The sequence below is a fragment of the Mobula birostris genome, chromosome 1 (assembly GCF_030028105.1).
Source record: "Mobula birostris isolate sMobBir1 chromosome 1, sMobBir1.hap1, whole genome shotgun sequence".
Classification (NCBI taxonomy): domain Eukaryota; kingdom Metazoa; phylum Chordata; class Chondrichthyes; order Myliobatiformes; family Myliobatidae; genus Mobula; species Mobula birostris.
The window spans coordinates 203,391,272-203,417,499 of record NC_092370.1 but is presented as its reverse complement, the minus strand read 5'-3'; the positions used below and the strand labels follow the sequence as shown (position 1 = coordinate 203,417,499).

Below are 26,228 nucleotides of genomic sequence, written 5' to 3'. Positions count from 1 at the left end.
AGTTCAAAGCCTGTCTGACTATATCGATGATCTTGAGAACAGAGGTAGGAGAAAAAATATACGAATCATCGGTCTACCTGAAGGTACAGAAGGCAGCCAACTGGCAAAATTTTGAGGGCTGGCTACCTAAATTCCTTGATTTGGAAACCAAGGCTGGACACATTGAAGTGGAAAGAGCTCACCATATGCCGGTGCCAAAACCGGGCCCAGGCTAACGCCCTCGACCTGTCCTCGTGGGGTTCCACAATTTCAGTGATAAGCAAAGAGTGATGGAGGCTTAGAGGCACCGTGGGACTGATGCCCAGGCTTTACTATATGAGGGATCCAGGCTTATGTTTTTTTTCCAAGATTCTTCGGCAGCCGTTATTCAGAAGCACAAGGAATTCGACCAGGTAAAGAAGCGGCTGAGAGAATCCTGAATCCAGTACTTAGCTATATCCAGCGGCGCTGAAAGTCACCTACAATGGGACCACCAAGATATTTGATTCTCCTGGCACAGGTTGGGCTAAAGAATGTATACAGTATATTGTGTAGCCCTGGTTATGGACGATAACATGCTCGATGGTCGCTTTATTTTACCTTTTCTTTACTCGATGGCAAGAAATCTTATAGGATGGGTAACGTGTTTGGTTTGATCCATACAGTTTTATTATTTAAATTAGTGGTGCTGCTCCAGCCTAGAGGAGTTTAAACATGACAGTAACAAATCGGTGGATTGATAAATTATGCCCTGTTTTCATTTTTGACTATGTTAAATGCCATATTGGCAATGGGGCAGAATATGGGGTGCTAGAAGTTCAGGTATCCCCTTTAAGTGTGGGATAAGCCCTCTTGTTCAGCGCTGTTGGTGCTTTGTTTTTTTTGTGTTTTTTTAAAATTTACTTATTGCTGCCCAGCTGATCTTAAGTCAGGTTTCTTCTCCTCTGGAGTCACATGATTGTTATAAAGGGTTATGACCAGTAATATATTAAAATTGTGCACTTGGAACATTAAGGGGAGTCGTTCACCAATCAAGACAAAGAAAATCCTACTAAACCTGAAAAAGGAAAGGGTGGATATAGCCTTATTGCAGGAGACACATTTAAATGATAAAGAACATCTAAATCTGTAACAGAGTGGATTTGATCAAGTCTATTTTTCATCTTTTAATACCTGGAGTAAGGGAGTGGCCATTTTAATTAGGAAGAACTTACCTTTTAAGTTATTAGACTGCATTAAGGATAAGAATGGGAGAGTTGTGATTGTTAAGGCTTCAATATATGGAGAGGAATATGGTATTCTCAATGTTTACTGCCCTCCAGCTCATCCTCTCAAATTCCTAACAGATGCCTTCTCCAAACTTACAAGCTTTTCAATAAAAAACATTATTGTCGGTGGGGATTTTAATTGTCTCATGGACCCATTGATGGACAGAGTGCCTACTGGACCCCATTGCTCTCCTCACAGTCCAAACAAATCATGGACTTGTGTGGAGAACTAGGACTTGTGGATGTCTGGAGGTTGTTACATCCCTCAGACAAAGACTTCACACTTTTTTCTAATCCACACAAGTGTTACACTAGAATAGACCTTTTTCTGAACCCCAAAACACTCCTAGAATTAGTTGTATCCTGCACAACTGGAAATATTGCTATTTCTGACTATGCAGCAGTATATTTAAATATTAAGCCCAAAGATAATTCAGCACGATCTAGACATTGGAGACTGAATCCTTTTATTCTAAAAGATAATAAATTTATAGACCTCTTTACTTCCGCATTCAAAACTTTCTTATCTATCAATTCCAAATCAGCTAGTAGTCCATCAATGCTCTGGGAAACCGCTAAGGCCTATGAAAGGGGATTAAATATCTCCTACTCTGCTAGTAAGAAGCGACAAGCTTGCGGAACAGCAGCACCTAGTGGAAGCAAGGCTTGCGGCAGCTGAAAAGGATAATAATAAGCCTTCTGCAGCCAAGTTACAGAATATCACAGCCCTACGCTGTACACTAAACTCTTACACAAGTAGCCAAAAGAAAATTGACATTTGCAAAACGACGATTGTTTGAACATGGTGAGAAACCAGGTAGGTATTTGGCTTATTTAGCTAGAAAGAAAATTGCCTCTCAGACTATTGCTTCAATTAGGGATGGGACAGGAGCCCTCACTAGTAATTCTAAAATGATTAATGTTGTGCTTAAGAATTTTTATTCTAAACTGTATCAATCTGAGCAATGTAATGATGGACAATCGAGGATGGAGTACTTTTTCAGGAATTTAGATCTCCTAGGCATTTCTTCTGAACAAGAGTCCCTCCTCAATGCTCCATTATCTATACATGAGGTACAGGAAGCTGTGAGACAGCTCCAAAGTGGGAAAGCCCCTGTTCTGATGGACTCACTAGTGAATTCTATAAAGAGTTCACAGGGTTAGTCATAGTCATATTTTATTGATCCCGGGGAAAATTGGTTTTCGTTACAGTTGCACCATAAATAATAAATAGTAATAAAACCATAAATAGTTAAATAGTAATATGTAAATTATGCCAGTAAATTATGAAGTAAGTCCAGGACCAGCCTATTGGCTCAGGGTGTCTGACCCTCCAAGGGAGGAGTTGTAAAGTTTGATGGCCACAGGCAGGAATGACTTCCTATGACGCTCTTGTGTTGCATCTCTGTGGAATGAGCAGATGTGCGTGAAATGGAAGAGATGTGTTTGAGAGCAGAGTTATTATCAGAGCCTATGCTCAACATGTTCAATCATGCATTTGATTGTGGTCTCCTCCCACCAATCATTGAGAGAAGCTAATATCTCCCTAATTCTTAAGAAAGGAAAGAGCCCTGAAGATTGTGCCTCCTACAGGCCTATTTCATTGTTAAATGTTGACTTTAAAGTCTTATCTAAAACCTTAGCGTTGTGATTAGAAACTGTGTTACCTTTTATCATAAAAGAGGATCCTACGAGTTTTGTAAAAGGCCATAGATCATCTAACAATATCAGAAGATTACTTAATGTGATTCAGGCATGTCAGCAACAGGCAGTGGACGGCTTGGTGGTTTCCTTAGATGCAGGAAAGGCCTTTGATCGTGTCGAATGGCTGTATTTTTTTCCCCCACTATAGAACGATTTGCTTTGGGCAATGATTTTATTAAGTGGGTGAAGGTTCTTTATAATGGCCCTTTGGCTGCGATTCTAATCGTATTAGGTCACACAATTTTAGTATTCTGAGGGGCAACCAGCAGGGCTGCCCTTTATCACCACTACTTTTCACACTAGTGATCGAGCCATTGGCTGAGGCTATTCAGCGAGACCCTAAAATATCTGCTCCAGACATACGACTAAAGTCACATAAAATTACGCAAACACAAGGAAATCTGCAGATGCTGGAAATTCAAGCAACACACACAAAAAATGCCGGTGAACACAGCAGGCCAGGCAGCATCTATAGGAAGAGGTACAGTCGACATTTCGGGCTGAGACCCTTCCTCAGGACTAACTGAAAGAAGAGATAGTAAGAGATTTGAAAGTGGGGGGGGGGGAAATCAGAAATGATAGGAGAAGACAGGAAGGGGAGGGATGGAGCTAAGAGCTGGGAAGTTGATTGGCAAAAGGGATACAAGGCTGGAGAAGGGAAAGGATCATGGGACGTGAGGCTGGGGGTGTGGGGGGGGGGGGATGGCCAAGGAGTTATAGTGAGAGGGACAGAGGGAGAAAAAGAAAAAGAGAAGTGGGGGGGGGGGAAGAAAAAATTAATAATAATAAATAAAGGATGGAGTACGAAGGGGAGGTGGGGCATTAACAGAAGTTAGAGAAGTCAATGTTCATGCCATCAGGTTGGAGGCTACCCAGAAGGAATATAAGGTGTTGTTCCTCCAACCTGAGTGTGGCTTCATCTTTACAGTAGAGGAGGCCATGGATAGACATATCAGAATTGGATTGGGACGTGGAATTAAAATGTGTGGCCACTGGGAGATTCTGCTTTCTCTGGCAGACACAGCGTAAGTGTTCAGTGAAACGGTCTCCCCGCCTGCGTCAGGTCTCCCCAGTATATAGAAGGCCGCATCGGGAGCACCAGACCCAGTATATCAGCCCAGCCAACTCACAGGTGAAGTGTCGCCTCACCTGGAAGGACAGTCTGGGGCCCTGAAGTGGGGGGGGAAGGAAAAGATGTGCTTAGTGGTGGGATCCCGTTGGAGGTGGCGGAAGTTACGGAGAATAATATGATGGACCCGGAGGCTGGTGGGGTGGTAGGTGAGGACAAGGGGAACCCTATTCCTAGTGGGGTGGCGGGAGGATGGGGTGAGAGATGTGCGTGAAATGGAAGAGATGTGTTTGAGAGCAGATTTGATGGTGGAGGAAGGGAAGCCCCTTTCTCTATATAAAAAAAAGGACATCTCCTTCATCCTGGAATGAAAAGCCTCATCCTGAGAGCAGTTGCAGCCGAGATGGAGGAATTGCGAGAAGGGGATGGCATTTTTGCAAGAGACAGGGTGGGAAGAGGAATAGTCCAGGTAGCTGTGAGAGTCCGTAGGCTTACAGTAGACATCAGTAGATAAGCTGTCTCCAGAGATAGAGACAGAAAGATCAAGGGGAGGGAGGTGTCGGAAATGGACCAGGTAAACTTGAGGGCAGGGTGAAAGTTGGAGGCAAAGTTAATGAAGTAAACGAGCTCAGCATGCATGCAGGAAGGAGCGCCAATGCAGTCATCGATGCAGCGAAGGAGAAGTGGGGGACAGATACCAGTATAGGCTTGGAACATGGATTGTTCCACAAAGCCAACAAAAAGGCAGGCATAGCTGGGAGCCATACAAGTGCCCATGGCTACACCTTTAGTCACATAAAATTACATTGTATGCAGATGATGTTCTAATTTTCTTATCAAACCCTGCTATATCAGTGCACCACCTTATACAATGCATCAATTCATTTAGCGCCTTTTCAGGTTATAAAATCAATTTTATTAAATCAGAGGCTATGCCTCTGAGGGATCTGCAGCAGGTACCTGACACTCAGGATGTTTTCCCCTTTAAATGGTCACAGACAGGTTTTGTTAACTTAGGTATACTTATCACACCTACATTTGATCAATTGTTCAAAGCTAACTTTACACAGTTATTTGACAAAATCATACAGGATCTTGAGCGATGGAGCACTCTTCCCATTTCTTGGCTTGGCTCAATATCTTTGCTGAAAATGAACATTCTTTCTCGTCTGCTCTACCCAACACCAATGATTCCAGTCATTTTTACCCAACAAATACTTAAAAAAAAATAAATGGCTGGTTTGTTTCTTTCATCTGGGACAAAAAAAGACCCTGTATTAAAACGTGTAAGTTACAGCTTCCCAGTAGTCTAGGGGTCTGGATTTTCCAGACATCAAAAAATAGCAATTAAGTTCCTTTTTATCTTATGTGGTTGACTGAGTTTGCAGGGACCCCTCCTCAATTTGGCTAGACATTGAAGCTTCACAAGCAAAACACCCTCTTATTAATTTGCTTTTCCTCACTAAGATGAAACTAGTTAAGGAATATTGTCACAATCCAATAACAATTAATACAGTCAGGGTTTGGAGGGCAGTGCGACAAATTGAGGGCAATGCAGCGAAAATATCACCCTTCACTCCAATAACTGGCAGTCCAGATTTTCAGCCTGGCATAATGGATTCTGGATTTAAACTTTGGATTTCTAAGGGTATTTTCCATCTAGGAGATTTGTTTGATGAAGGAACGATGATGTCTTTTAGTCAAATAGTACAGAAATTTAACATACCCAACAAGGATGTTTTTCGTTTCTTTCAGATAAGAGATTATATACAGAAAAAAAAGCAACATTGTTAACTGATTTCTATAGTTCTGACATAGAAAAGAGGCTGTTTCGTTCTAAGGGTGAAGTCTCTATTAGAACTTTTTACAGCATCCTGAGGGAATGTTCTTGTGGAGAGGCTGAGCAGCTGGGAAGGGTCTGGGAGGAAGAGCTGGGAGTAGAAATTACAGTTGAAACATGGGGAGATATCTGTGATAAAGCAAAGAAGATTTCAGCTTGTAATAGAACTAAAACATTGCAACTCAAAATTCTGCATAGAGCCCATCTGACTCCAGATCATCTCTCGAAATTTAAGACAGGGGTTTCTCCAATGTGTTCTAAATGTACAGGAAATATTGGAACTTTCATCCACTGTTTTTGGACTTGTCCCAAACTTCAGGAGTGATATTTTGGGTGAAATGGAAAAGATCCTGAAGATGGAGCTTGAACTGGACCCAGTGTCTTTTCTCTTAGGCTTACCCAGCAGTTGTATTATTAATGCACATCAGAAAAAACTTTTTAACATCCTGACTTTTGGTGCGAGGAAGAACATTTTACTTTGTTGGATATCTGATAAGGCCCCTGGACTTTTTGGTTGGTGTAAATTAATCATGGAATACATTCCTTTGGACTTTTTGACATGTATGGTACACTCAAAAACAAATAGTTTTCATTAAACATGGCAACCTTTTCTTTAGTATATAGATGTAAACCTGTCTTCTATACTAATAAGGGCTTTTGTATAGGATGTTGTGGTGATGTCTATATTTTCATGGAAGTGTTCTGATACCTGATGTCTGTGAGGGGAAGAAATGTAAATGTAAGTGTATCTGGAAATTGCAAGTTTTGTTATGCTGAGCAAAAAAAAAATTAAAACAATCAATTGCTCCATGTGATAGAAGATATTTTCAAATTAAGCACAAATACTGGTACTGATATGCACAATAATGAAACAGTAAAGTTATAAGGGGATCTGTAGAGTTTGATCTTATACATTTCTGCCATGTATAACTTGTCCTTAAAATTATCTTCCAGGCACTTCTGCTTGAAGTCAAATTCCATTTTTTGTTCAAAGTCCAAGAGAAACAAACATGAAACACAGAATTTCAAAAAAATATTGTGGTCGCGTACATGAAGAATAAGGATGCAGACCAACTTATCATACTGCTGGCCGGAAAATTTGCAAGGCTAAAATATACAGGGTAGCCATCTCTTCTGGGTAATGGATAGCTGATCTTTACATTCTTGCTCAATCACAGAGCACAGAAACAGGCTCTTTGGCCCACCACACTTATGCTGACCATCAAGAACCTATTTACACAAACCCCGTTCCTCAGCAAACGGTCTGATGTTTATTATAACTTGGCACTTCATGTCCTCAGATGTTCCTAAATAGTTCTGAGTGGCTGCCTCTACCAGGATGTCCCAGACTGCAACAACTATGTGGGTGAAAAGAACTCTTCAGAGAAGAATCGCAGAACTGAACTTTATGGTGCACTGCTTGATTGATATGTTAGGTAACATAGTGCAGGTTTCCCCCGCCCTCCGAAGGTATGCATAAGCCGGAATGTTGTAAAGCGAAGAAGCAATTACCATTTATTTATATGGTAAAATTTTGTGAGCGTTCGCGGACCCAAAAATAACCTACCAATCATGCCAAATAACACACAAAACCTAAAATAACAGTAACATATAGTAAAAACAAGAATATGATATGATAACTACACAGCCTATATAAAGTAGAAATACTTCTCTACAACCATTGCCTGCACAAATCTCCGTAGCGAAAATCTCACGTAAGCGCTCTCGGCAGAAAATCTCATGCAAGCACTATTGGCATAAATGCACTCTCCAGTAACCTTTAAACTCTGAAGCTGCCAAATCTACCAAATAAATATAAAAATACACAGCCTATATAAAGTAGAAATAATGTATGTACAATGATTGCCCATTGCATCGCCTCTGATCTGGGCCAACAATTATGTGCCAGGCGCACCTAATTAATTAGCATGTTTATTTCGGCTTTTTTCTTAAAGATGTGCCGTGTGCCTCCCCGCTACCGCTGCATTTTCCGCGAATCGGTACAGTATCTGTCCGGGGGCCGGGGGGTTGGGGTGGTGGGACACGGGGGTGCCATCTCATTGTCGATCAGGGCAGGCAGCTCACCTTCTCCTATGACTGCCCACCTCGATGTCGAAGGTCGAGGTTCGTCGTCTGCTGTGGCTGATGTGGAAGGCTTGCTTGACTGCTGAGCCTTGCACATTTTTCTATCACACAGTTCTTTGTAAGCACTCAAACCATCCTGCAAATATCCCCTAAACCTACGTACCCTTTCAAAATTAAAGTCATACTTTATCATTGCAGCCAAAATCTCATGCAGTTGCTTCACTTTCGCCACTGCATTCGATTTCGATTGTTATCCTTTCCTCTTCCAATTGCATCAGCTCTTCATCTATCAAATCTTGGTCATGGGATGCCAAAACCTTTTCAACATCATCTTCCTCAGCTTCCACAAGCCAAACTCACTTTGTCCTTGCTTCGTTCACCACGATCGAAACGCTTAATCATGTCTAGTTTTACATTAAATGTAACACCCTTACGAGCTCTTTCAGGCTTTTCTGACACCTTAGAACCCATCTTACTAACGGCTGCTCAATGCAACGTGTTTAAGCAATGCCGTTCCGAATCCGGGGGAGAGCGGCTGCTCGGGGCGCACACTGCCTTTTATCGCTCGCTGCCTTTCTTCGTAACAGTGAAAACACCTTCTGAAAGCGAAAACAGGGTACTAATGTAGGTCTTTCGTAACAGTGAGGTTTCGTAAAGCGAACGTTTGAAAAGCAGGGGGGCACCTGTATTGAAATTTTAAACAATCATCACTTCATTCTTAAAATAAACGTATATTGGAGTAATTTCTGAACCAAGGACACAATATCTGGTCATCCAGTCTTATAAAGTATGAAAACAAAAGCTTTTGCACAGAATAACTAATGACAACTATCAGAAATTAGCACTCTAAATATTGATTTTGAAATTAAATGAGGACTACCTACTTTTGTAAAAATAAAATAAAATATAGCAGCTGACATGATCATCTGTGTACTTCATGATCACTTACTTTACTGGAGCCCTGGCATAGACTTTCAGCCAATCTGGAATTTCTGCTGTATGGTAGGGATTTGCAGGAACCAGCTGATTGCGATCAGTTTGTTGTGGTTGGTATGTAACAGGAGGAAGAAGAGGTGGAGGTTGGTCGTACCGAGGAACACTGCAATAACAAGTTTCAATATTAACAATAAACTAGCATATTACCCCAGTTTTTTTCCTAACAGGCAAGCCAACATAATCTTAAACTCAAAATTTTGATTATATCTCTGGTAAATACAGACTGCCCCGATGAAAGACAATACTATCATTCTATGTATACATGGAATAAAATATTTTGGGGAAAAGAAAGCACTTCAACTAGCAGAAAGAGGTTTTGATTTCCAGACCACAAAGATGAAAGTTCAACTGAGCTGTAGTATCCAACTACCTCTTATTTTAGGCAGTGAGCAAAAAGGTAACGTTCCCACAGCTTTCAACACTAGGCAAACACAAAACTTAAGAATTAAAAGGTAGGTGGCACAGGCACATAACTTTGGCCACAGCCAAAATAAAAAAAAACCTATTGGTAGCTTTGGCCTGGACCAGAGATAAAGCTGAAAGATTAAATTTTCCAAAACTTCTGATCAAATATGAATTTGAATGAATTCAAAAGATTAGAAGAGATAAATCACTTTAGAAAAATATCCAACTCTCTTACCCTTTTAACGAAGGCAAAATTTGCAAAGCTATTGAATAGAAAACGGGTATTCCTAGTAGCACTGAATATTTTATGCTTTCTAGTTAAAATGCAACAATGTCTACTTAATTTTAATGCACTTAAGTAAAAATATTTATGTACATATGAATTTTAACACACACCTGGCCACAAAGCCATCAATTCGATCATCCAGAACATTAATATATAACTTGAAAGAATTGGTCCCAACACAGACCCCTGTGGAACACCACTACTCACTGGCAGCCGGCCAGTAAAAGCCCCCTTTATTCCCACTCTTTATCTTCGGCTAGTCAGCAAATTTTCTGTCCATGTTAGTATCTTTCCTGTAATACGATGGGCTCTCATCTTATTAAGCAGCCTCATGTGAGGCACCTTGTCAAAGGCTTTCTGAAAATCCAAGTAAACAGCATCCACTAACTCCTCTCCTTTGTTTATCCTGCCTATTATTTCCTCAAAAAATTCCAACAGAGTTCTCAGGCAAGATTTCCCCTCAAGGAAACCATGCTGAGTCTAGCCTATTTTAATATGTACTTTCAAATACTCCAAAACTTCATCCTCAATAATGGACTCTTAACATCTTGCCAACACTGAAGTCAAGCTAACTGGCCTATAATTTATAAACACAGGAGATTCTGCAGATGCTGGAAATCCAGAGCAACACATACAAAATGCTGGAGGAACTCAGCGGGTCACACAGCAACTTTGTAAAGGACTAACAGTCAACATTTTGTGCAGAGACAAAATACCAACATTTCAGACCCAGTCCAAATGAAGGATCTCAGCCCAAAACTTCAACTGTTCATTCCTTTCCATAGATGCTGCCTGACCTGCTGAGTTTCTCCAGCATTTGGTATGTGTTACTCTGGCCTATAATTTCCTGTCTTTTGCCTCCCTTCCTTCTTACAGTGGAATAACATTTGCGATTTTGCAGTCATCTGAAATGATTCCAGAATCTAATGATTCTTGAAAGATCGCTAATGTTTCTACACATTTTTTCAGCTAGCCCTCTCATAGCCAAGTGAAAATTCCCCTAAGACACAAATGGATGTTCAATGCAAATATGAAACAAGTTCCCTCGCAAAAATGCATCTAGTAATTATATCAAGATGGTTAAATTGGTGTTAATACTTAATTTAAAGGAATCTACATCAGAAGTATAATAGACTACCTATGCCAAAATAATGGAATTTCAGACAAAACACAACTGTTAACCAACAGCAGATTTAAATATTAAAAAACCAACAGCAGATTTAAATATTAAAAAGCAAGCAAAGATGAAATAAAAGTTATGTTGACACCATTGATTGCTTTTGGATCTACCTGATAATTAAGGAGTCTGCAAGAAAACAAGTGAATAGACATACACCATCTTTGTATTTCACAGTTTATAATCTATAATCAATTTAATTCAAATTATCAGCACTTCATGTTGATTAAGTCCGCTCTCTTGGAATTGATTGGATATAGCTTTATGCAAAATAACAGTGATCTGTAGTTAACACATAGAAGCTTTTAAAAATGACACCGTTGCAATGATATTTCTGCACATGCATTTGTTCTCAAATGTAATTTTTGAAAGTAAAAAAAAAAGCACCCAACTGCACCTGGGAGCACATGGATGCCTATATTGGGCTCGCTTATTGATATGATCCACATAATAAACACCAAATTCAGGTGATTCCACTCGCTCCCAGCCAGGTGGCAATCCTTCTCTTTCAAATGGATGGCTCCAATGAGTTGTGTTAGTATTGTGATCTATATAGTATTTCCTTCCTCGAATCGTCCAGTCAACTGACCAGCCAAGAGGAAGTGGCAATTCATCAGTAGTGTGATTTGTTAGGTTCCCCAAGGATGTTGAAGGAATTCTTCCCATGCCTAAAATATACAGAAAATAAATGTCATTTCTTTGAAGCAAACAAAAGCAGAAATAGACCAATTTCTTAAGCAAAACCTTCTCCAAGATTGATGCACTAAAACCTGCAGGCAATGCATTCAAACCATTTTTGTACCAATAGGATAAACATTAATTTTCAAGCTTTTGCTTAATTGCATTACTTGCCCTTATTGTCATCCACTAAATTCAGAACTTTACTTTTATATACTCTCTGGAAATTACACCAGAACAACTATCTTCAAACTTCATTATCCAAGGTGTTTATCTTCAACTTCAATTTTTACATATCCAAAAATCATGTACAACAGGTTTCAGGTTCAACAAAATACAAGTAGAAAACATATGAAAGTACAAGATTTAAGAGAAATGTAATCCAAATATATTAAATATTTCTAAAGATTAAAGATCAGCATTTTTGTCACATGTACAGAGAAACATTAAAAATACAGTGAAATGCATCAACAAGCAACAACCTGAGCATGTGCTGGGGCAGACCACAAGAATCCCAAGGTTTCCAGTGCCAACACAGCATGCCCACATCTTATCTACTCATACATCTTTGGAATGTGAGATGAAACCTTTTCAGAAGGGCTTTGACAAGATGCCACACATGAGGCTGCTTAACAAGCTAATACAGGATAGATTCTAGCATGGATAAAGTAGTGGCTGATTGGCAGAAGGCAAAGATTGGGAAAGAAGGGAGCATTTTCTGGTTGGCTGCTGGTGACTACTGGTGTTCCACAGAGGTTTGTGTTGGGACCGCTTCTTTTTAAGTTATACGTCAATGATTTGGGTAATGGAATTAATGGCTTTGTTGCAAAGTTTGCAGACGATATGAAGATTGGTGGAGGGACAGGTAGTTTTGAGGAAGTAGAGACACTACAGAAGGACATAACAGTTTAGGAGAATGGGTACAGAAATAACAGATGGAATACAGTATCGGGTAGTGTATGGCCATGCACTTTAGTAGAAGAAATGAAATACGTTTGTAGTTGACTATTTTCTAAATGGAGAGAAAATACAAAAAACTGAGGTGAAAGGGACTCGGGTGTCCTTGTGCAGGATTTCCTAAAGGTTAATTTGCAGGTTGAGTCTGCGGTGAGGAAGGCAAATGCAATGTTAGCAATCGTTTCAGGAGGATTAGAATGTAAAGGAATTGTGGACCATGTAGAAGGCTGGCAAAGAATACAACACAACATTGATCAGCTGCAGATATGGAATGAGAAATGGAAGGTGGAGTTTAACCTGGATAAATGTGAGGTGTTACACCTCAGGAGGGCAAATGCAAAGAGACAGTACACTTTTAAGGGCAAGATCCTTAATAGTGATGCTGAGCAGAGATATCTTGGGATTCAAGCACATAGTTCCTTGAAGGTGGCTACACAGGTCAATAAGGTGGTTAACAACGTTTATGGAATGCTTGCTTTTATTAGTCGAGGCATTGAGTTCAAAAGTCAGGAGGTTATGTTGCAACTTTATAAAACTCAGGTTAGACCACATCTGGAGTACTGCATACAGTTCTGGTTGCCCCACTATCAGAAGGATGTTGAGACTTTGGAGAGGGTGCAGAAGAGGTTTACAAGGATGCTGCCTGGTTTAGACGGCATGTGTTATCACAAGACGCTGGATAAATGGGTTGTTTTCTCTAGAGCGGAGGCTGAGGGGAGATCTGATAAGAGATTTACAAGATTATGAGAGGGAAAGAAAGAGTGGACAGAGAAGGATGTGTTTCCTGGGGTTGAAATGTCTAATAAAAGAAGGCATGCATTGAAGGTGAGAGGGGGTAGGTTCAAAGCGGGGTTGTGAGGGGCAAGTTTTTTTTTACTCAGTTGTAAATGCTGTACACTGCCTGGTACGGTGGTAGAGGCAAATCCATTAGAAGTTTTTAAGGGTCGTTCAGATAGGCACACGATTATGAGGAAGGGGTGATATGGCCATTGTGCAGGTGGGGGGGGGAATTAGCATTTTTATTTTTTAAAATTTACTTTACCTAGGTCAGCAGAAAATAGTGGGCTGAATGGCCTGTTCCCGTGCTGTACTGTTCCATGTTCTTTCAAAGCAAGAATGTTATGTTGAGACTTTATAATGCACTTGTGAGGCCTCACTTGAAGTATTGTGAGCAGTTTGGGCTCGCATATCTTAGAAAGGACGTGCTAAAACTGGAGATGGTTTAAAGGAGGTTCATGAAAATGATTCCAGGGTTGAATGGCTTCTCATATGAAAAGTATTTGATGGTTCTGGGCCTGTATTCCCAACTCCTGTACTCAATACCTTTGATTTATAAAGAAAGCTTTTGGTACTCTAGTCCAGGGGTCCCCAACCTTTTTTGCACTGCGGACCGGTTTAATATTGACAATATTCTTGCGGACCAGCCGACCGGGGGGGGGGTAGGGTTGCCAACGAACAAGAGTAGCAGTCAAATGCGTTGTTTACCCAAAAGACTACAATGACCAATACGCATGCACGTCGTGACCTTCTGATTCCTCACCCCCCACCAAGCAAATCCTTTCTGGCGATTCTGTTCATGGGGGTGGGTGTTAATCACTACCGGAATATAGGTGATAAGTGGGTAATACACAATTTTGTTTCTAAAAGGGTTTATCTAATGAATTTAATATTAAACACACAGCGCATATTTTCCTCGCATGGATATAATGATAAGTCAATTATCAGGGGAGCTTGAAGTGTTGAACGAACTTCCAGTAGAAGTGGTAGAGGCAAGTTCGATATGATCATTTAAAGAAAAATTGGATAGGTATCTGGACAGGAAAGGAATGGAGGGTTATGGGCTGAGTGCAAGTCGGCGGGACTAGGTGAAAGTAGCGTTTGGCACGGACTAGAAGGGCCGAGATGGCCTGTTTCCGTGCTGTAATTGTTATATGGTTATATAGGTCACTTATAAGTCAATAGCATCATAACATTTTAAGTAATATTTGGATATTAAATGCACAGCACATATTTTCCCCGTATGAATATATAAAATCATTGCAACACACCAATATCGCTGAATCAGTGGGAGCCCTGGGCTTGTTTCCCTGCAACAACACCGTCCTATCGAGGGGTGATGGGAGACATCGATACTTGAAGGGGGTTCCTGATGTCCAGTCTATTCCGCAGTTTAGTTTTCGTTGCATTCATTGCAGAAAACTCCGCTTCGCAGAAAAATGTTGGAAATGGAAGCAACATTTTCAGTGCTTTCGTGACTATCTCAGGATATTCAGCCTTGACTTTGATCCAAAATGCCAACAGAGATGTTATGTCAAACATACTTTTCAGCCCGTCGTCATTTGCAAGCTCGAGGAGTTGATCGCCTTCCCGCCCTGACACAGATGATGCGCGGGTCATGACCTCGCATGCGTAATGGCTGATCAGTGGCTGTGACAGGGAATGAGGAAAGGTGCAGTTGACCAAATCATATCGCTTCCTCGGTGGTTGGGGACCGCTGCTCTAGTCTTCATAAATCAAAAGTATTGAGTACAGGAGTTGAAATGTTATGTTGAAGTTGAACAAGACGTTGGTGGGGGCCTAATTTTGAATACTGTGTGCAGTTTTGGTCACCTATCTACAGGAAAGATGTAAATAAGATTGAAAGAGTACGTAAAAATTTGCAAGGATGGTGCCAGGACCTGACGTCCTGATCTACAGGGAAACATTGAATAAGTTTGGACTTTATTCCTCAGAGCGTTGAAGAATGAAGGGAGATTTGATGGATGTTTACAAAATTATGAAGGGTATAAATAGATTAAATGCAAGCAGGCTTTTTCCACTGAAGTTGGGTGAGACGAAAGCTAGAGGTCATGCATTAAGGGTGAAAGGTGAAATATTTAAGGGGAACATGGGGAACTTCTTCACTCATAGGGTAGAATGAGCTGCTAGTGGAAGTGGTGGATGCAGATTAGTTTTCAACACAAGAGAAATTTGGATAGGTACATGGATGGGAGGGGATTTAAACTATGGTCTGGATGTAGGTTGATGGGACTAGGCAGGCTACTAGTTTGGCACAGACTCGGCCTGTTCCCGTGCTGTCGTGTTCTATGACTTCCATAATTTTGCATCCATTAGAATTCTGAAGACTTGAGGGGTGACCTCATCGAAACCTATCAAATGGTGAAAGGTCTTGATAGAGTGGATGGGGAGAGCATGTTTCCTATGGTAGGAGAATCTAAGACAGAATGCACAGCCTCAGAATAGAGGGGTATCCTTTTAGAATGGAGATGAGGAGGAACTTCTTTAGACAGAGTGGTGAATCTGTGGAAATCTTGGCCTCCACAGATGCATGAGGCGAAGTCTTCATGTATATTTAAGGCAGGGATTGATAGATTCTTGATTCTCAGGGCGTGAAGGGATAAGGGGAGTAGGCAGGAGACTGGGGCCGTGAGGAAAACTGAATCAGCCATGATGATATGGCCGAGCAGAGATGATAGGCCGAATGGCCTAACTTTGCTCCTTTACCTTATGGTCTTATAGAAACCAGAATATTCAGAGGAAACCTATGTGGTCACAGGGAGAACATACAGACTCCTTAGAGACAGCTATGGGAATTGAAGCCCAATCGCTGGCACTGTAAAGTGTTATGCTGGCCAATTCACTAGCGCATCACCATGAGAAACAAAAAGTTGTTTAAATGAATAGGTCAAAAATAAACAAAAGTCTAAAATCCTAACAGTGGTTTTAGGCATGCACAGTTAAATTCTTAAAATTATTTCCTAGTTTCCAAGTAAATTTCTTAATAAATGTTTTATAAACACTCAAAACTAAGAAACTGACTTGAAACAATTATATTCTAGCTAAACATAATAGGGATTTATTGTTTAGTAGCAAGCAATCCCGAAAACCTCAATTTTCCTGGAAGATATTGGTATTTTCAACTTACAGCAGCTTTGATTTTTCTTAAACTACTCTGCAGCTGTATTCAGTAGATCTCTTGCTGGCCAAACAATCTCAAACAATATGATCATTAGCCTAAGAGCAACAAGGTTCCAAGGCACTTATAATGAACAAGCAGAACCAGGCCAGACAGGGATCTTGGACTCCTTCATTAAAGTTAATAGAGGAAATGTGGGAAAGAATCAAGTATAGCTGAGTGTTTTTAAATAGAAGGCTTTTTAAAATTTTATTTTAAAAAGCTTGCTTTGAACACACCCTTTGATCCCATTACATTTTGATAGCTCTTCTTGCATTAAAGGGCTTCAGCTGTGGCTCATCCCCTCAGTACCCTAACCGTACGTCCGACTGAATTTAGCTGAGTAATTCCAAACAATTTACTCATACATCAGTGGCAATTATCCACAAATACCAACAGCTATTAAAACGTCTATCATTTATAATGCCAAGGGAATTAATGACAGAGGTAAGCTGTCCACAATCATAAATGAAAAGGAGCAGGATTAACATGGCCTTCATTAAGATATTACACTTGGGGAAAGTCATCGCAACACTAAGTGAATTTCATTCAGGTTTTTCCCCTCAAAAAAAATTTTTTATGATGTTGGCTTCATGGCAAGGTCAGCATTTCCCCCCCACCCCCCATCTCTCACTTCATCTAAAGATGCTGGTGAACCAACTTCAACAATTGCAGCTTTTCTGGTGAAGAGTCTTATGCATCCCCGTGGTTTAGACTCAGTGAAGAACTGGCAATGTATTTCAAAAGCAGAATGATGCACCGACTTAGAGAGAAACTGTGTGGTGATATTCTACATTGCCTTTGTGGTAAAGGTTGCAAATATGAAGATGCTATTGGAAAGGCCTTGGTAAGTACTTGTAATGAATTTTACAGATGTTACACATGACAGGCGTTGTAGAATAGTGGAAAGGATTGATGTTTAGGGGAGCAGATGGGTGCTATTCCTTGATGAATACATCTCCAACAACACTCAAGAAGTTCAATTATCAGTACACAACATTCCTAAGTCTGTAATAGTTCACCACACTAACAACTTGCACCCTGCCATTAGTGGAGTGGCTTTGACAAATGACACCAGTTGCTATGGTATACTCAGCTTCTAACCTGATGTTAAAGCCACACATTATTTGTTCAGCAGGTCCAATTGAGTTTCTGCTCAATAGTCACAATGCCCTCTAGGTTACTGATTGGTGGGGGGAGACCAAGTGGCAGTCTTACTACCACTTATCAACCTATGGTTGGCACAGTAACATAGCAGTTAACATAATGCTATACAGTGCTGGTGACCCAGGTTCAATTCCCACCAGTGTCTGTGACGAGTTTGTACATTCTCTCTGTGACCCCAGACGCTCTAGTTTCCTCCCACAGTCTGAAGACGTACAGGTTAGTAGGTTAATCAGTCACAAGGGTGTAATTGGGCAGCATGGGCTCACTGAGTCAGAAAAGCCAGTTACTATGCATTTAAAAATAAATGACCAAAGATGACCTCAATCTTACTGCATAAAGGCAGAAACATCTTTGCAGGACTGTAGCATCATTAATGGATTGCCTTATTATGATGCAACGGAAGTTTTTAATGAAGCAGAAGATTGCTAGACCTAGCACACTGCCTGAGCAACTCCTGTTTCTAGGACTGACTGCACATTGATTTTTCTTTGTGCATGATAGAACTACAACCATATAGTTCTTCCCAAAATATCCATTTACTTCAATCAGCTCTAATCACACACAGTCAAATGCTGTTTTGATGTTACTTCATTTTTAGAATGCAGCTTTTCAACTTATGTTAGAACCAAGGCTCTGATAAGGTTTAGAATGGTAGTCCAGTTAAAACCCAAGCTGTGTTTAGCTAAATAAATTATTAGAAAGTAATGCTAAGAGCCATGAAGAACCTTGCCTTTCAAGTTATGAGCCTCTGCATTCAGCACATTATCTTCCATCATATCTGCCATCTGTAAAGTGATCCCACTATCTGTCACATCTCCCCTCCCCCACAGAATACTGTTCTGTGGCCATCACTCTCCGTTATTCCAATTCTTTCATCACTCCCCAACAATTCATCTCTATCCCAGTCATATTTCTCTGTAACACTCAGTGCAACCCCTGCCCCTATGCCTCTGCCTTCACCGCTTTCCAGGAAACTGAACAGCCCCTCCAGGCAATGCAGAGATTCTACATTTGGAGCTCTCAATTGGACTTACTCTACATTGGCAAGGCCAAACAGGTTGGGTGACCACTTTGCCAAGCACCTGCACTCTGTCCACAACGATCAGCTTGACCTCTCAGTTACAAGCTATTTCAATGCCCCTCCCCATTGCTACACTGACCTTTCTGTCCCCTGCCTCCTCCACTGACAGGGTGAGGCAAAATGCATATTTGAGGAACTGCACCTCATGCTGCCAGGGTAGCTGATGATGCAACAGTATAAACATCGAGTTCTCCAATTTCAGGTGACTAAACCTTCTTTGTTATTCTCTCCTTCTAATCCCTTTGGTCCAAGCACTTAGATGCCATGGCCAAGATGGATTCTTGACCTCACAATCTACCTCATTATGACTTGCACCTTATTGTCTGCCAGCACTGTTTCTGCAACTGTTACACTTTATTCTGCAGTCTGGTGTTTTACCTTATACTAACTACCTCAATGTACTGATGTGTATGAACAGTGTGCAAGACAAATTTTTCCACCGTACCCTAGTTTGTGACAATACAGCTCAGCTAATGTCACAATAATGAGACATTACAACTCAGCCCCATCACCTCAGCTCAGATCTTCAAAACCTGGGCCTCCATACCTCCCTCTGCATCCTTGGATCCTTGACTTCCTCAGGCATACTTCCATGATGCATGCTTAGCCCACTGCTCTACTCTCCTGACTATATGGTTAGGCACAGCCCAAATGTCTATAAATTCGCCAATGAGAACAACCGTTGTTGACAGAATCTCAGATGGCATGAGATGGTGTACAGGAGTGAGAAAGACTGGCTGGTTGAGTGGTGCCACAAGGAATTTGTACTCAACGTCAGTAAGACCTAGTAATTGTGGATTTCAGGAAGGGGAAAATTGGGATAACAGCAGTCCTCATCAAGGGGTCAACATAAAGCTCAACACCTTTTATGCACACTTTGAAAGGGAGGATAAAGCTATACCTGTGCAAATCCCTAGAGCATCTGATGGTCCTGTGATTTGAAGTCAGTGTTAGAACATCTTTCAAAAGGGTGAACCCTCACAAGGAGTCAGGTCCTGAAGGTGTACCTGGCAGGGCTCTGAAAAACTGTGCCAACCAACTGGCTGGAGTGTTCAAGGACATCTTCAATCTCTCATTGCTGCAGTCGGAGATTCCCACATGCTTCAAAAGGGCAACAATCTTACCAGTGTCCAAGAAGAGCAGGGTGAGCTGCTTCAATGACCATCACCCAGTGGTACTCAAATCTACTGTGAGTGCTTTGGTCATGGCCAGAATCAACTAAGCATGGACCTGGACCCACTACAATTTGCCTCCCATCACAACAGTTCTACAGCAGATCTATACATGGAAAACAAAAGTAAGCTAACCAATAATATTAAAGAGGATACCAAAGGTTTCCTCAGATTCTGTGAAAAGAGGCAAGAGTGGATATCGGAACGCTGGAAAACAATGCTAGAGAGGCAATAATGGGAGACAACAAAATGACAGATGAACTGAATAAAATAGTCTTCACTGTGGAAGACACCAGCGGTATGGTGGAAGTTCTAGGTGTCAGAGGGCCTGAAGCGTGTGAAGTTATCATAATAAGACAGAAGGTTCTTGGGAAACTGAAAGGTCTGAAGGTAGATAAGTCACCTGGACCAGATGGTGCACACTCCAGAGTTCTGAAAGAGGTGGCTGAAGAGATCGTGGAGGCATTAGCAATGATCTTTCAAGAATCACTAGATTCTGCAATGGTTTTGGAAGACTGGAAAATTGCAGATGTCACTCCATTCTTCAAGAACAGAGAGGGAGAAGAGAGGAAACTATAGGTCAGTTAGTCTGAACTCAATGGTTGGGAAGATTTTGAAGTCGATTATTAAGGATGAGGTCTCATGGTACTGGGAAGCACGTGATAAAATAGACCATAGTAAGCATGGTTTCTTCAAAGGAAAATCTTGCCTGACAAATCTGTTGGAATTCCTTGAAATAGCAAGCAGGATAGACAAAGGAGAACCGGTTGATGTTGCGTATTAGGATTTTCAGAAGGCCTTTTCACAAAGTACCACACATGAGCAAGCTTAACAAGCTACAAGCCCATGATGTTACAGGAAAGGTTTTAGCATGGATAAAGCAGCAGCTGATTGGCTGGAGGCAAAGAGTGGGAATAAAGGGAGCCTTTTCTGACTGGCTGCGAGTGGCTAGTGGTGTTCCATAGGGGTCTGTGTTGGGACTGATTCTTTTTACATTATATGTCAATGATTTGGATGATGGAACTGATGGCTTTTTTGCAAAGTTTGCAGATGATATGAAGATAGGTGGAGGAGCAGGTAGGTTTGAGGAAGTAGAGAGGCTACAGAAGGACTTAAGACAGATTAGGAGAATGGGTACAGAAATGGCAGATTGAATACAGTGTCGGGAAGTGTACAGTCATACAGTTTGGTAGGAGAAATGAAAAGGTTGACTATTTTCTAAATAGAGAGGAAATGCAAAAAACTGAGATGCAAAAGGACTTGGTAGTGTTCGTGCAGGATTCCCTAGAAGTTAATTTATAGGTTGAGTCTGTGGTGAGGAAGGCAAATACGATGTTAGCATTCATTTCAAGAGGACTAGAACATAAAATCAAGAATGTAATGTTGCAACTTTATAAAGCACTGGTGAGACCTCACTTGAAGTATTGTGACCAGGTTTGGGTCCCTTATCTTAGAAAGGATGTGCTGAAACTAGAGAGAGTTCAAAGAAGGTTCACAAAAATGATTATGGGATTGAATGACTTGTCATATGAAGAGCAATAGATGGCGTTAGGCCTTTATTCATTAGAATTTGGAAGAATGAGGGGTAACCTCATTGAAAACAATCAAATGGCGAAAGGCCTTGATAGAGTGGATGTTGTGAGGATATTTCCTCTGGCAGGAGAGTCTAAGACCAGAGGACACAGCCTCAATAGAGGGATATTCTTTTACAACAGAGATGAGGGGGAACTCCTTTAGCTGGTGAGTGGTGAATCTGTGGAATTCATTGCCACAGGCAGCTGCAGAGGTTGATAGGATTCTTAATTAATCAAGGCATGAAGGAATATGGGGAGAAAGCAGGAGATTGGGGCTGAGAGGGAAATGGATCAGCCATGATGAAATGGTGGAGCAAACGCGATGGGCCAAATGGCCTAATTCTGCTCCTACAGCTTATGTCTTATGGTCTATGGATGCAATCTCACTGGCTCCCCACTCAACTTTGGATCACCTGGACAGTAATAATACCTACACCAGGCTGCTGTTTATTGAATCATATTGCTGTTTATGCAATCATATCCTTAGTACTAATCAACAAGCTCCAAAACCAGGGACCGTGTACCTCCCTCTGCAATTAGATCCTTGACTTACTCAATGGCAGACCATAATCTGCGTGGATCAGAAATAACACCTCCCCCTCACTGACAGGGCAACACTAGCGTACCTCAAAGACGTGTGCTTAGTCCATTGCTCTACTATCTAGAATCAGAACTATGTGTCTAAGCATAGCTCAACCAACACCTATAAATTTGCTGACGACACAACTACTGTTGGTAGAACTTCAGATGGTGACGAGGAGGCGTATAAGCAAGACATCAGCCAAATGAGTGGTGTTGCAACAACAATCTTGCACTGAACGCCTGCAAGACCAAGGAATTAATTGTGGGTTTCAGGAAAGGGTAGTCGAGGAAACACACATCAATCCTCATTGAGGGATCAGAATTGGGAAGGGTCAAGCAGTTTCAAGCTCCTGGGTGTAAACATCTCTGAAGATCACCCTGGGCCCAACATATTGATGCAATTACAAAGAAGCCATGATAATGGTTATATTTAATTTTGAGTTTGATGATTGACACCAAATATGTTGTTGTATAAGTAAGAGGGGTAGGTGTAATAAGCTGTGGCTTCAGCCTATACCCTTTCAGTCTGTTTTAAAGAATATCTATGTTTTTTTGTTGTGATTTTGTCTTATGAAATCACTGAAAATGATGCTTGTTATGTTTGTACTGACCAAAATAAATTTCATTCATTGATTCAGTTTGAGGAGACTTGCCATGTCACCAAAGACACTTGCAAATTTCTACAGATTTACTCTGGAGAGCAAACTACCTAGCTTCATAACCATCTGGTATGGTGGAGGTACTGCACAGAATTTGAAAATGAAGTTGTACACTCAGCCAGCTTCATCATGGGCAGTGATACCCATGATGGAGCTACAGAATATGTCCCCAGCATCGAGGACACATACAAAAGGTGATGCCTCAAAAAGGTGGCATCCATCATCAAGGACCCCCATCATTCAGGGCATGCCCTCTTCCCATTACCAGTAAAGAGGTGGTATAGGAGTCTGAAGACACACTAAACTTTTCAGGAACACCTTCACCTCCCCACTCCATCAGACAATGAATTCATGAACATCGCCTCACTCTTTATTCTCCTCTCTTTTGCACTACTTATTTTTTCCTCTATACTTACCGTAATTTATAGTTTTTTTTAATGTATCACAATGCACTGCTGCCACAAAACAAATTTCATGACATATGCCAGTGATATTAAACCTGATTGTGATTCTGATATTGAAAGGGTAAATAGTTTCAAGTACCAGGGTGTCAACATCATAGATGATCTATTCTGGGCCCACCATATCAAAGCAGTTACGAAAAAGAAGCAGCCGTTACTATATTTTATGAGGAGTTTGAAGAGATATGCTATATCAACAAAGTCTCTGGCAAATTTCTACAAAGGTACCATGGAGAGTATTCTGACTGGTTGGGAAGATGTTGGGAGTCAATTATCAAGGATGTGGTTTCGAGGTACTTGAGGCACATGATAGAATAGGCTGTAGTCAGCATTGTTTCCTCAAGGGAAAATCTTGCCTGACAAAATGAAGATCAGATCACATTTTAGGAGTAATTAATGCAGAAAATCAGGTAACTGCAAAGGGTTCATAAACTTTTTCTTGCAACTGTACATTACCGAGGTCCCAGAACAGATCCCTGCAGAACTCCACAAATTACAGTCTTCCAGTTTCAACAAGTTCCTTCAGCCAATACCCCATCTTCTATGCGCAAGCCAGTTCTGAACCCAAACAGCCAATTCACTGTGGATCCTAAATCATCCAGATTAGCCTCCCATCAGGGCTTTGTCAAATGCCTTACTAAAATCCATGTTGACAACATCCATTGCCCTACCCTCAATCTCTCATTACCATGTCAAAAAACTCAATCAAGTTGGTAATGCATGACCTGCCCAACACAAAGCCACACTGGATCTCCCTAAATTGGGCCATAGGTTTCCAAATGCTCATCTATCCTATCCCTAAGAATTTTCTCCAGTAATTTTCTTACAACTGACATGAGACTCACCAGTCTATAGTTCCCTTCTTAAATAGATGTGCAACATTAGCCAGTCCTCTGGGGCCTCTCCCATGGCTAGAGAGGACACAAGCATACTAGTCAAGGGACCAGCAATCTCAATTTTTTTATTTTTTTTTTAATTTTAATTTCGATAAGGAATTCACAAATATCATGTACTTTTTTCACACATATAAGCTTTCCCATTTTTTTATATGTATAAAACTAATTATTTATACACTCTTAAGTACACATTGAGGTGATATAAAAGGAAATTAGACACTTAAATAGATAATTATGTACTGTGGTAATTCTAATCTATTAGGCTAAGTAATGGTATTAGTTGTTAAGAAAAATAGTAATAATAGTTTCCATATAACTCTTCTGGACCATTTCCACTGGTCCAAAATGTTGTATGTAAGCCTATGTAACAATCATTGTAGGTGTTTATATCCTAATTTGTTCATGCTTGCTCCTGCCCACAGACATAATTATCCAATCCCTATGTACGTATTTACTTAATTTTTTCATTTTTTATCCCTTTCCGAAATCTTTCCCTTTACTTGTGTTAATTCTCTATTTTCCAAAAGAAAACAAAAAAAAAAGACATTTAGACTAGGGGTGCTTACGTTAGCAATATTACTGTGTCGATGAGAAGAGCAGTATAAATCATTAGGAGAGTCATCTAAAGTCTGCTCGCATTGGGGTTATATATTCAATCCATTTATTCCAGATTTGATAAAATTTTTCTTTTTGAACTCTCAGGGAGTAAGTCAACTTTTCCATTTTAAATATTTCCAAGATAATTTCGTGCCAATCTTCTAATGTAGGTGGTATTGGATTTAGCCACTTTCTAGTGATTGATTTCTTACTTGCCGCTAAGAGGGCCTGCAGCAACTTTATATCTTCCTTCTGTTCAAGAAACAATACATGCCCCAAATAGAGCGTCTCAAAGTTCAGAGGTATCTGGGACCTAAGTACCTTAACTAATGTTCTATGAATACCTTCCCAATATAGACTTAATTTAGGGCAATCCCAGGAAATATGAAAATGATTTGCCTCCTTGGAGCTGCACCTTCTCCAACACGTCACGTTTGTATCTTTATATTTTTCCTGATATGGGGTCTTGAAGTATCTTATGTTTTTCCAACAATGCTCTCTCCAAGTCAAAGAATTAGTCGAGGGCCATTGAAAGCTGCAGATTTTCCCCCAAGCCTCCTCTGAAAGTACCAACCCCACTTCTTTCTCCCACTTCTCTTTAATATACAGTGTACTTACATTTTTAGCATGGGAGAGTGCATTATATAATCGAGAAAATGACTTACTAGGTATTGAACTGCAAGCCGAATTCAGAATCTTGAAAAATTCTAATTCTATTGTTGATAGGTCCGTATACCTACAACTCTGGTTAACACAGTTTCGTACTTGAAGGTACCTAAAAAAGTCATTGTGTTCTAGGCCATGTTTGTCCTGCAGGATTTGGAAACTTTGTAATACTCTTTTATCTATAAATGAGAGGTAGGTTGTAAGACCTTTCTTTATCCATAGCTCAAATCTTTTATCTCCTCTGTTGGGAAGGAATTCGGTATCATATGCACACCATCTAAAGAGTTTTAACATGTTATTAATTCCACATGAATTAACCACCTTCTGCCATACTTTTAACGTAAGATTTATCCAACTGTTTTTAAATTTTTCCAACTGGGCCATCAATCCTTTGTCAGCTACTGAGGCCTGTAGAGGAAAACTGTCAACTAATCCAAATTCTATTTCCTTCCATCTAGCCTTATATTCCCTATTACACCAATATAACAGAGGGGTTATCTGTGAGGCATAAAAATAATTTCTCAGGCAAGGAAGAACCATACCTCCTCCTTCCTTCCCTAACTGTAAGGTGTTATATCGAATTCTAGGTTTCTTTCCTTGCCAAATGAAGCGGGAAATCCATTTGTCCCATTCCCTGAATTGATTATCATCCACCTCCACCGGTAAAGTACGGAAAAGATACAATAACCGAGGAAGAATATTCATTTTTATAGTATTTATCCTTGAATTTAAACTTAAAAAGGGGATAAGATTCCATCTATGCATATCTGCTTTTATCTCTGAGATTAATGGCCCATAATTTACCTGTGACAGTGTTGAAAGATCCTTTGGCAGGGTTATTCCTAAATATTTTAGCAATCTCATTTCTTGCCCCCTTCAACAACCTGGAGTAAATCCCATCAGGCCCTGGGAACTTATCCATTTTAATACTCATTAGGAGGCCCAACATTTCCATTTATACATTCAGCACTGAT

General features: G+C 40.6%; 1 protein-coding gene across 1 annotated transcript in view; it reads right to left on the bottom strand.

Moving 5' to 3' along the window:
• The window catches only part of sav1 (salvador family WW domain containing protein 1), a 36,719-nt gene that overhangs the window by 4,924 nt on the left and 5,567 nt on the right, over positions 1-26,228 (bottom strand). The window contains exons 3-4 of the mRNA XM_072269230.1: positions 11,207-11,477; positions 8,895-9,044 (exon numbers count right to left, since the gene is read on the bottom strand). Coding sequence (XP_072125331.1) covers positions 8,895-9,044; positions 11,207-11,477 — 421 coding nt within the window. The remainder of the gene's footprint in view (positions 1-8,894; positions 9,045-11,206; positions 11,478-26,228) is intronic.